This window comes from Ascidiella aspersa, chromosome 1 (genome assembly GCF_963924565.1).
Source record: "Ascidiella aspersa chromosome 1, kaAscAspe10.2, whole genome shotgun sequence".
NCBI lineage: Eukaryota > Metazoa > Chordata > Ascidiacea > Phlebobranchia > Ascidiidae > Ascidiella > Ascidiella aspersa.
The window spans coordinates 28,683,605-28,696,646 of NC_139447.1; the positions used below are offsets into that span (position 1 = coordinate 28,683,605).

General features: G+C 36.5%; 1 protein-coding gene across 1 annotated transcript; it reads right to left on the bottom strand.

Moving 5' to 3' along the window:
* Positions 1 to 3,256: 3,256 nt before the first annotated feature.
* Positions 3,257 to 11,201, bottom strand: LOC146169290 (sodium-coupled monocarboxylate transporter 2-like). Its single transcript, XM_083386434.1, has 12 exons — positions 11,144 to 11,201; positions 10,953 to 11,056; positions 10,435 to 10,623; positions 9,948 to 10,013; positions 9,281 to 9,400; positions 9,058 to 9,212; positions 8,719 to 8,859; positions 5,568 to 5,786; positions 5,224 to 5,336; positions 4,937 to 5,094; positions 4,385 to 4,541; positions 3,257 to 3,501 (listed from the first exon to the last, which is right to left on the bottom strand). Exons 1-12 carry the CDS (start codon positions 11,199 to 11,201, stop codon positions 3,257 to 3,259), a joined length of 1,725 nt encoding a protein of 574 aa, XP_083242560.1.
* Between the last annotated feature and the right edge of the window lie 1,841 nt (positions 11,202 to 13,042).

The window sequence follows — 13,042 nt, forward strand, 5'->3', positions numbered from 1 at the left end:
CCGTCCCCTCTGGGTGAACAAAAACGTACCAAGACAGAAACATTTTATTAAAAGCCGCTTGTCTACTCAGGAGTTATTGACTACATTGATCTACTAAACCAGTGCTTCTTAAACTTTTTTAGGTTTGTTCACCCCTAGCATCTATCTCCAGATTTCATTCACCCTTGTCTAAAAACAAATTCTCACCTGTTCACTGAACATAATGAAACACCCGGAATATCCGCCCTGCTCGCAAGCTATCATACATTTCTGACGGTTTACCCTTATTCACTTATTTTGGTTGGTTCACCCCGGGAAAAAATGTTCACCCAGGGGGATCCATTCCCCTAATTAAGAAACACTGTACTAAACGATTCGTAACACTACATTACCTATGACCAATTGGCAGTTAAACACAAAATCCACCCAAACAATATAGATTTCAAAACCTTTATTAAAATGGTCGCCGCTCTCCCACCCGAGTGGGACCACACCATGGCAAGCGCCCAACCCCATACTAAACATTAACATTTTAAGGCAGTTATTTCAAGTACATAACTCACCAAAAGCCTTACAATGGGCTGAAAACATACGCTACTGATCGTCGACATAAAGAACAACGCAAGTGAGAACGGGATTTAAATTTTGTCGGGAAACAAACACAACTCCTTGGGACAAGTTATACATACAAAAACACTTGTAAAGCCACAATTAAACATACACTTCGATCCTTTCAATTTAAACTTAATCTTCGGATATACGTGAAAACAACCGTTGTATCATTTGCAATTTAAATGTTGAAACAAATACGTGTTTGTCTTTTCAGAACATGTTGCAAAGTTTTGGGAAGAAGTCACAGCCTGGGTTTTATTCCAATTTTGCATATCCCTAAAAGCCAATCCAGTAACTGTTCTGTATGGTACTATAAATGATGATGATTGCTAAACTGTTTACTGGTTTGTGCTCGTTTTGTGATTTATCGATGTAAATGCGCCAAAGCTTTGCCTTCATTATTGATGTTCAAGACAGTAAAAAACAGTGAAAAAAATTAACATTCCGTGGTGCGCTGGGAAATAACAATCTAGCAGCATTTCGAGTTAAATTAACCAGTCTGTAATGGTATATCTGTCGCTTCATAATAGGTGCCATCTATCTTTTATCTCTCGTGCATCTTTTTCTTTCGCTGTGAAATTGTTATCGCGTGATAAAGAATTCCATGAGTTGGTAGCGTACGTTGTTAACGACGAAATAGCTTTGCATTGCCCAATTTGTAGCGTACCGAGTCCGATCCAGGTCATAACGGGAGAAAACGTTAAATGGCCAACAATTGTTCCCTTATAAGTTTAATATGAAATTACGGTTAAACTTAAATAACGAGTTTAAAAGTTATATGAAGTTACACATTGTATAATATATATTCAATATAACAGACGTATTACAAATCTACTTGATAATGGTTTTTATACTTCATCCCAATCGGTAACCGGTAAGCAACTATACTCTATATCAGGGGTCGACACGGTCCGTAGTAAAACCATCCAGCTAGCTACCTCTTTTGTAAACTAAACAGAAGGCCTCCCCCAAAAAACACGAAAGCTTCACGTATTGTCATCAACATAGATATCACAGTTCTACTTATCAGTGAAGCTGCAGAGGCGAGCGCTGCCACAGTAATTGCAAGACAGAAAGCTTTAACAGACATGTAATGATGATGATAAAAAAACATAGCGATTAAGTAAAAAAGTTGCTTTCTGACATCTAGGATAAACAATATAAATTTACGTGTGCCGTTTGTTTATTTGGTGGACGCGTTATTACAGTTTAAGCCTGGATTGAAGGCTGTCTTCGCTTCGTAATACTAGTAATTTACAAATTGATATACATGTAATAACAAACAATAACATGTAAAGCATACCTATTATTATACCGACGATAATTGGGAAAATTACTAATCTTGGGGTGCCTGACAAGCTGGGTTACACACAGCAAGTGGCTTAAGGAGTTGTTGGTTCTGAGTTTTGGTTTGGTTGCGGCGTTGGTTATCGAACAGCTGTCTGCTGGGTTACTAGTTAAGTTACCAGATAATAACGGTTTGTGTTAGAGAATATACTGTAATCGACAGCGACAAAGAATCCGGCCAATCCGGCCAGAGGGTTTACCTATCAGGTAAATTGGCGGTTGTGGTGTACTTTTCAACAACATATTAAGCATTGCTTCTTTTTGGCCGAATTACCAAAATCAAAAAGCACGGCAGTTATTTTAGGAATATCCCTCTATCAATATAGAACAACTTCCACTCAAGCTTTCGATTTTATTGCAGATTCAATGTTTTCAACCGAAAATAACACGTTTTTTTTTAAATTAACCGCAAATAAAACATTTGTAAAATCACCACCACACACATATGTGTGAATTTTTCATTGAATAAATGATATGGTACTGTGATTCCCCTTCTATGAGGTTGCTTGTACTAACAGATTGAGCAAGCATTGGCGCATGGTTGTTTCTCGACTCGTTCCCTTCTGAGCCTGCATAGCTAAGTTGGTAGAGCGACGGTCCCGGCTTGACCGGAGGTCGTGAGTTCGAACCTCACTGCAGGCTAGTTGTTTTTCTAGTCTGCCCTGCTTGCATCATAGATCAACAGATTCGGTGAGTCTGCTATGGCTTTCGGTGTACTAATTATACGTAAGCCGTAGTCGTTGGTCAAAAAGCAGCTTCGAAGGGCTAGATCTCAGCAGTTATTAACACACATATGTGTGAATGTTTCATTGAATAAATGATATGGTACTGTGGATCCCCTTCTATGAGGTTGCTTGTACTAACAGATTGAGCAAGCATTGGCGCATGGTTGTTTCTCGACTCGTTCCCTTCTGAGCCTGCATAGCTAAGTTGGTAGAGCGACGGTCCCGGCTTGACCGGAAGTCGTGAGTTCGAACCTCACTGCAGGCTAGTTGTTTTTCTGGTCTGCTCTGCTTGCATCATAGATCAACAGATTCGGTGAGTCTGCGATGGCTTTCGGTGTACTTATCGTTAAAAGTGACGGTTTTATCACTCCAATCGTTTGTATAACGTTGCTAAGCACACATACGTCAACAATTCACTTAAAAAGTAGGCTATATACCGTCAAAGAATGTGCAGTTATCGTATTACGATTTGATTTGTCGTATTACATGTTTTAAAGTGTGATGAAAAAAAACTCAACATATTTCATGTTGTATTCATTTATTAAATTGTATAATGTTCTCACTACACAAGCTTGTTTATATTTTTTTTTACATCAATCGAGATGTAAATCGACTTCTTTTTGGTTACTTGTCAAAAGATCAATCTCGATGTCCGATTGTTTAACGTCTTCAATGTTACTCCTTTGGTTGGAGACAAATACATCCTTCTTTTCCGTGATTGTTTCAATGTGTAATGGAACTCCGAATCGGAAAAACTTCCGCACTTTTTCCGGAAGTCTCTTGTTGTCCAGAATAGGAGTGAAGAGTCTTGGATCGGAATGTTTGGGATTATTTGCTCCTGCATTGCAAATAAAAACTTTGTGAATTAAAATACTGTTTAACATACAGTCAACTGTTGAACCGTGAAAGCGGTAGATTTGCATATGTCTCTAGTCCAGCCGTTCTCAACCGCCGGTCCGCAAGTATATTAAAATGAGATAATTGCAAAATTCAAGATGCTGAAGGTTTATCCATCAACTTTAGAACTTCGCCAGCTGCGCCAGCTAAGAAGAGTTTTAGTTGCATACTGTTGCGTAATTAAATTTTGGGTTGATCTTGATTCTTGAAGGTCTACCGGTTCGCAAAATTTGTTTTGAAATTTTAGCGGTCCGCATGCTAAAAAGGTTTAGACACACTATAGTTGATATTATTGCCCTAGAGTAAATGCATAAAATTTCTGTAATAATATAGTAATTAATCATTCATAACAGGATGTCAAAACGGGTAAATTTGGCTGCTATCCCAACTACTGCGCATAAAAATAACAAAAAAAAAAAAACTGAAACTGACCTGTCAAAAAAGAAACACTAAGACCAATAACAATCGTTAACAGAAATCCAATAAGGCATGTATACATCAGGGACAAGGAGTATATCGGATTGTAGTATGGTTCATTAGGAGGACCCGCGGTGCTGTACACAAAACTGTTGTCAAATGCCAACAAGGTTATAAATTAAACCGAGATATCGTACAAATCTCCTACACACATAAACAAAGCGGACACTGTTGGATCCATAAGCACTTTATTCTACCTGACGTAGGCCTAATGTTACTAATTGACTATTCAAGACATGTTTGAGGTTACAGGGAGCACTCTACATATGCCAGTACTTAAGTCCAACAACAAACTACTGCTACATCAAAAACATACATGAAACTAGTTGTGTTATATAGGTTGAAACTGCTTTGAGTGGTGAAGTTGGTCGCGTTATTCTTCGAGCATCCTTCAACCGAAGTTGGCAAAATTCCCTGAGATTCAGGGGATCTCCCGTCCAACAAACCACCGATTCCAATCCAGATCATAATGGCAGAAGACGTAAAATGACCTACAATCGCTCCCTAAGAACAAAAATTATACTGTTAAAATAGATAAACCGTCAGATGACAAACCAACATATGCTTGATAGATGTGTGTTCGTCGACTAAATTTTCAGCCATCTATTAAACTTCACATTAGACTTTCCAACAACATATAATTTAAAAAACAATTATTCACCAAATGTTTGGTTTAATCTAGCATGTTGTTTTTATTAAGATTTGCATGTCTTAAAACTAAGACATGCACAAAAACATAATTTGTTATGAATTAATCAAGTTAAATACCCCACCCTCGAAAAAAACATTGTCACTTTATTTGCATCGCTAAAGCTCTCAATCGTTTAGCAAATGATTGGAGCCATTTTTGATCCTGAAAAACAATTTAACAACTTTAAAACTATTTTCAATTTGCTTACCTTGGCATTGGCCCACGGAAAAAATAATCCCAGAGTGTAGATACCGAGGATCGGACCACCCAACGCTCCACGTACCGTTATCACCAGAGATACTACTGTTCCCGTCAACAGGGAAGCGGCATATGCGAGTGCTGTCACGGTCATACCAAGGACAAATACTAAACGAGTATAGTTGGGAAAATACGATTAAGATGCGGGGTACGGCGATTAAATGTAGTACCTTTGCAAACTATGTTAAAACAAGAAAACGTGATAAACCCGATAGAACAAAAAATAATTATCTGCACCTGACAATTTGCCAATAATGAGCTTTGAACTGTGACCGAGGTTCGGTCTCTTGACAAGCACAAAGTCTTCGAGAAGCTGTGCGCTTAACGCATTGATCCCAGAAGACACTGTACTAAAATACAAACAATCGGGTTGTATGTTGATTTATTTATAGAGTTCGCGTCAGGTTTAGGCTCAAATTCAGTTTAAGTGTTTGTCACAGGTATTTTGTAAGAGGTTTACCTATAAAAAGTTTTATTGGTTTCTTTCCAATTTACTATTGCTTTTATAAAACTGAGGCTAATTTTTTTTGGTTATTTCCAGAAATATTAGACATTTCGAGAGTTCATAATTCACAATAAACCTCATGGTTCCGCTGTAAGCGGCTGCTACAAAGAATCCAGCCATTCCCGGAGTCTCTCGAAAAACAATGAGAACCAGGTAGGGCATCAGTTGATCCTTCTTGCTGATTTTTCCCGACTTTAAGGGATCGCATGCCTCGAAGTAAGCGTACGCCACGCAACCACTTAGCGTTGCTATCGCGGTTAAGACAACTTTCGGGAAAATTGCACTTACCGATGCTCTAGAATGCAAATAAAACTCCGTTGAATTCCTCTTGCCGCTTTTTAAATTACACTACGTAACACTATTTTCGTTTGGATTTTTATTTGCGTCATGTATATCTTTTGAACGGCTGATTCGAAAGTTCTATTGTTTTTTTCTACCATCGACCCTTTTTGACGTATTTACACTTTTTGTTTTTTTCGACTGAAACTGTCTTACTCGTTGTATGCGTGTTTTAATGGTGCTTATGTACTAGATTTCAACTTGTTGTGATACTTTGCTGTGAACTTTGAAACCATACAATGACAATTTAACAGCACTTTATCAATCTCAAGGCCTAAACACAACAAATCACTCTCTTTTTGAAGAATCAAAGCTTAAAAATGATCAACGAGATTTCCTTTTATGACTAAACGTATCTTCCCTTACCAAAAACCACATGTAATCTGCCATCATTACACTGTCCCAGCGGCCCTGCTACAGTATTTTCATTATCTGAATAGGTTATGTTTGTGGAACCTCTCACCATGTTCCTCACTGAGGTCCCCAAGATTTTCTTGAAAGAAATCAAGATGAGACCATAAAAACGAAATTTTAATGACAAGCGACATCCCATCTTTGGATAGCTTGTGATTAGTGTCTTCGCTATAACAGCATTAAACAAACCATTCACATCTCTACAATAGCAAAGGTCCCCGAATACATCAAAGTAAATGGAGAAGTCTCTTCTTGTAAGCAGTAGTTTTGCAACCATCGCAAAACAAATTCCACTCGTTTAATCGTGGTAATTACCCCTGCTGCAGTCTTTGTTAACCCGAGATTACGTATTAAATCATGCAACTCCCTAGAACATGAGGTACCAAATAGAACATGAGGTACCAAACTTGTTGCTTGTGTCCATTCCTCGTCACTGTCTGAAGTTGTGTTTGATGTAGAGTTTTCACATTCAGCATAAATGCCTAACTAAAATGACAAGAACAAAAACTGTAGAATATGGATCAAACTCCATAAAATGTGGAAATATGGATCAAACTCTCAAAGCAACTTAAGCTATATCGCCATTTTACAAACACACAACTACTTTCGTTTTCTGGTGGCTTTGGAACTGATAAAGTTACAACAGGTGCAATGGACAAAGGTTTATAGCATATAGGCCTACTTGGATAAGTCAGTGCTTTTCTTCCCTTGACCTTTCGATCGTTTGCAATATTTATCATACAGAAGTTACAATCGTCATGATGTTTTTTTTGCTCGCTCTAAACTTTTGTAATTGCAAATGGCATGATTCTTTCGGAACCCCTCAACCAACCTTCAAGATTAGTTAGACAGGTGCCATGAATTACATGCGGAGCCCAGGCTTTGTAATAGTCCCCAATGGGCATCCCAAAACACAATCCATATTCTGTCCAGAACTTGGCTTCTTTTACAATTTTATTAAAAATCTTTTTACCACCAACGTTATATTCACAATTGTCTACCAGCCACCGCGCCTTCTAAATCGGAAAAATATTAACTCAATTTTACAATAACAAGTTATCTCTTTAAAAGGCAATAGACCTGCTATGATAGCCCATACTAATGACGTAATTGCTTGGCTGGTGAAGAAACTAACTAGCAAGTAGATTTCGCGATACTAACCTATCCTTGCTATTCTGACGCTGCTTAGGCTACTTATGTGTTCGCACAGTTCTAGTATCTTTCTGGGCACTACATAAACACGACGACTAAGCCAGGTTAGCTAAGCGTCACTTACATAACTAGGCCTATACTGACAGTTAATGATCGATGATAGGAAAAAACAGATTACATTTTTTGATCAGCATATCGGAACTATCCAGAAACAATAAAAATATGTAGCCAAACAAAATTTTTGAAATTTTTGTTACTATAGTGTTATTCGGGGTGACTATAGGTGTTATAGTTGCGATTCAAATTATTTAGGAATTTGGAAATGTTATGTGATTAGTAGGGCCCGCAAAAGTCAATAAAGTTAAAATTTTTTAAGGACCTCGTCTGTCCACGAATCAAAGAATAAAGTTGTTTTCAGCACCTAGGGGACTGTTACTAAGAAGTTTATAGGTTAAAATAAAGTTAAAATTTACAATAAAGTTAAAATTTATTAATAAAGTCAAAATTTGTCAAATTATGGCTTTTGACAAAGTTTTTCTGTTTCTTGAGCGTAGTTTATGTAAAAATCGTCGTGGAAGCATTGTAAATCAGGAACTGCGACACAATTAAACCATATTAACCCATAAAAGCAGGAAATATGGCACAATGCCCACTTGGATCAGCAATAACTTTTATCGCAAATTGTCCATTTTTTTATTGGTTGTTTCAAAACACTTCCTCTTCATAAACGTGGTCTTTTCGAAGATCAACAGTTTGAATTTTAGGAATAGCCTACTGACATTCTGTAATACAAAAATGCCTAAGCAAGCTAAATCTATCGCCAAAAAAAACGATGCACTTTTTAAAATCCATAAAACACCTTGACTTTGCGACAAAATATCACGTTTGGGTCTGAAATCGACAAAATATTATGTTTGGGTAACTGGCATCAATTTAAGGAAGAACTGTGGCCTCTACAAACAAGCAATTTCGTTAGGTTAAAATAAAGTTAAAATTTGATAAAAATCAAGTTAAAATTTTTTTTTTGTAGGTTAAAATAAAAATGGCCCTAGTGATTAGTCATAGGTACTTGTCACGAGGACAAATAAACGTTCTGAAACAACGGCATTGTTAACAGATAAAGTGTGATAATTTTAAATTTTTATTTTTCATTATTATAGTTTTTATATGTTTTGTATTTTACTATTGGACTAATACAATATGCTTTTATCCGCTTGAAGTTTAAATTGGCAACTAAGGGTTTTTATATGCTAAGATTTCGTAACATTACTAATATTTTTTATTGATATCTAATACACATTTTGGATTTTTGGTTTACTTACACCCTGGCACCGTTGACAGATTTGCAAGCCAAGTATCTCTGGTAGACTGACTGGTTAACGCAAGCTAGGACCGAGTAGCTAAGACTTATACCAATCGACATTGTCCAAAACGTACTTCGTCTGGTCGGATCAGGATTCATACTGTAATCAGATATTCCATAAAAAGAGCACTTTCGGCGTACAAACCAGTTTGTCGCAAACTAAATCGTGGTATTCATATTATTGTGAGTGGAATTCATGTCATTAGTATTGTTTACCATTGATTTCATAAACCAGGTTTAACACTTAAATATCACAAACCACAAAGTACAGTGGGAATTGAAAACACCTAATACGTACTCAAAGAAGTTATTTCGTCCGCCTCTGTCAACTGCAAGCATGGCATTTTCCATTCCCCCAACCACCATAGCAGTCTTCACCAACGTTGCAAGCGCCCCTATGAACATGATAGTAGCCTGGAAGACATCGGTCCAAACAACCGCTTTCATGCCGCCCTACAATAATACGTTAATGATGTAAAATTTATACAAATGACGACGGTGCATTCTACATGTATACTCACGAATGTAGTGTAAAGCGTACATATGCCACTGGTTAGCAAGATGCTCCATTGCATAGAAATTGGCGTGACTGCGTTCAGGGCAAGAGCGGGGACGTACACAGTTACACCCATGTACACAAGCTGAAAATATAACAGGTTTCGGTTGACTGTTCAATAAAGAAGAACTTAAAAAAATGCAAATAGAAACGAGCCGCAGAAGTGGCAATATAAATCAGTGAACATTACTTTTTACTTTTCCGTTCAGAAAGACAAAACGCAACATCCATGGGGACATCCATGCTATTTAATTACAAAATTTTTCTTTGATTTACTTCCATCAATTTTAATACGCATTTGTCTGTTTTAAAGTATTTTTAAAGTAAAGTTTTGCCAATTTAAACATTCCAATTTTTTTGTTTTAAAGATTAATTGAGTTATAACTTCACGTCATGACGTAACTTTGCGACGTCATATTTAAAACTTTCATACCGCCAAGGAAAAGTACTCGATCCGCCCATACCCCATAGGCCTATAATTTGCTATTAGAAAATTTACCTAAAATAAAGGCATAAAAATGAAACCTAACTTTATTTACTCAGAACAGAATGTACATATGTTTGTTAGTTATAACAAAATTTGATTACTAAACAAAGTGCATTAACATTTTGATTTTAAAAAGAATTCTAACCATGCTTATGACTTCGGTTCCAGAAACGATTTGACGCACAACCGGGTGAAACCTCAACTCCAAATACTGTAAAAAATAAAAGGATTTTAGGTTGGTTTCGCACGTTCAGTTAACTGCTTATGTAACGAGGCTAAATTGTTGTTTCAAACAAGGCACACGTTTACGATATGCAAGGTTTGAGGCCGCGAGTCGAGTTTCGTTAGATCTTTCGCAATATAGCTCAACTCAAATGTTAATTTTTCATTTGATAAGCAAAAATGTTTGCTTTTGATTAGATTTTCCTAAAATTTCCTATGTGACGTTTAGTAACGCAAAGTAATTTTTGAACGCATAATCTTTATTCAAGCCACAAGTGTTGAGGAGCAATTTGAGGATAACAAACCTTGGAAGGTTGAAAACCACTGGGTAAACGCAAACGATGCTTAAAATTGTAGATATAAATTTCCTAGTTTTTGCGGTTTAGCCAACACGATTTTATTTACTTTACCTCGTATAAGGTGTTAAGTTGCAGGCCGTGCATCAGCGGAATGTAGTACAAGCAGGCAAACATGGTGGGTAGGATTAGTGCAAACGCGTACCAGCCACTGACAAGACCGTAAACATATGTTTCTGTCGGAAGACCGATGACCGTCAACGCAGATATGAAAGTCACGGATATCGATATGCCAAGAGCTACCTGTAAAAAAGCAAAACTGTCAAAAAAACAAAAAATATTATCTTGCACAATTAATCAAAGGTTTATAGAAAGATAAAGGCTAATTTTAAGGTACAAAAAATTAAAAAAATTTGTTATTTTTTTGATTTAAATATAGTTTAATATTTTAACATTTTTTATTCAATCATTGTTAAATTTATTTTACTTTTTGGGAGAATACGCAATATATAGTTTAATGACCACTACATTTCAATAATTATAAAACCACGTGGGAAAAGGACAATCATACTATTAAATAGTAACAGCTGTTGGAAAAAAACAAAAAAAAACAAAAAAAAGAAACTCGTTACCGGATTAATTTCCTTTCCTCCATAATAGTAGTTTTCTACGTTTTTTAGTTTGCGGTCCTTCACGGCAAAATAGACTCCAATAAGCCCAGAAAGAACCAAGGTTCCTGAGTGTAATAAACGATTTGATAATTTTGACAATACTGTTTAACATTGGAAACAGGTATAGGTTAATAAATTCGGTAATAACTGACCTGCAAATACGATAACATCACCGGTTCCAAAGTATTCTGCCGACACATTTTCTGACATTTTAGAAACTATTACAGACCAAAAGTCGATAACACAAAAACTCACTTCGTAAAAAAACACAACAGCAATTACGGCACTAATATAGCTGACAAGTGTTTATGTGCCTGGGCTAAATTGTCATTTGCAAAAACTATTTTCCCGCAAAAAAAATAAAAAAAATGAAAAATATTGCAAAGGCGTTTCTCCATATACATCTTAGTCGATATGTTCCGAAAGTCATACTCACGACAGGTTAGAAGGTATGGTGCCTAAATGCCCTTCCCTAATGAGAACCACATAAAACATGTTTTGAGGCTACGTTTTCTTTTCCAAAATTGAATAAACCTAGTTCTTTTGTTGTGCTAATTCAATTTTGGAGTTGAGCACTCACCATCAATCGCTGCTTTGTCAGAAAGCGAAGCAGTATATTAATAGACAGAAGTTAGTTTGGCAAATAATCACCTCCGTTATTTGTTATACCGTTTTGTAAGCAACAGACCCACAGTTTATTAAAAACTGAAAGGTCTGCACCGACACCAACTATGGTCTTTTTGAAATTTGGTTTTACCCGCATTTGTTTTTCGACGGTAACTGAAACGTCTGCACCTACACCAACAAACTGACCATGACCATTTTTGCGGTTGGCAAGCCGTTTTTAAAACAACTATTTCTCGGTAAGAGCTCGAATTACTTTGTCGTTCTGTGAAAATAAATCTGTCTCAAGGGTTTGTCCACCAAAAAGCCCATGAATTTTCAGCACACCAATAAAAATAATCAATCGCATTTCCGTATCTGTAACACTATTGTCATCCACTGTTAACAAATTGAGCTCTAAATATTTATTACAAATTTGTCCAGTCGACTGGTTTGAAATTCAGAAATTTGTTCCAAACCTCGTTGAACACACCGCTGGTAAAGTTTTTACCCGCAAGAGGGCCGGAGAGGCACTTACCAATTTTGGAAGGTTTCAATAATTTTTCCACTTTTTCCGTATGGGCAAAAATACATTATTCTTCTCAATAGGTGGACTTGCTGCTTCAATTTTTTTTTTATTAGAAAAAAAATCATAGTAAAGTTTTATTTCACTGGCTTCGGTGCAAATATGAATCGTCCCATTTGCAACCTTTTTTATTCGTGGCATTTCAGGCGCTTGAAACAACAAATAAGATTCCCATAAGTTTTATACAGCGCTTAAAAAACAAGTTTTACAAAATTGTTAAAAGTTTAGTTTTGTGCAACAAAATGCTCGAAGTTACTCTTTGTGTTTCAAGAAACTTATATTTGACAGCAATTAATAATTGTATAAGTATTGTAGAAATCAAGCTTTGTAATACTCAGCACTCGTTTCTATTATTGCTTGCGTAATAAAGGACGGTAGCGAACGTACAATTTTTGCACGGCATAAAGCAAATACAGTCAAGAAACGGTGCAGAATTTCTGTAAGACGAAAAATTAAATGTCTAGCGCACAATACTTCATATGCAAACAAAAGGTTGCGAAAAATAAAACATACCAAAATTTTATGTCTGGCGTGTATTTTTTTGTCTTCGTATTGATGCTGGTGCCGTCTGCACCATGCACCGAAAAAGAAGAGCTTTATATAGGAACTAAATTGGCCCCAAAAGCTAGAAGCTAGTTACATTCTTAACGTGAAAGGTGCGTACCACAGCGCCTAATTAAATGATTGTGCTTAAGCGATGCGTCGGGCCTTACGCGCGCCGAAGACCGAAAACTATAGTTAAAGGGGAAAAATTTACAAGTATACTCAGAGAAACAATGTAAGAACGAGTTTATTTCATACGAGCTGTATAAACCAAGAAAACATCAACGATTATAATAGGTCGATTCGAAAGTCAGTATTT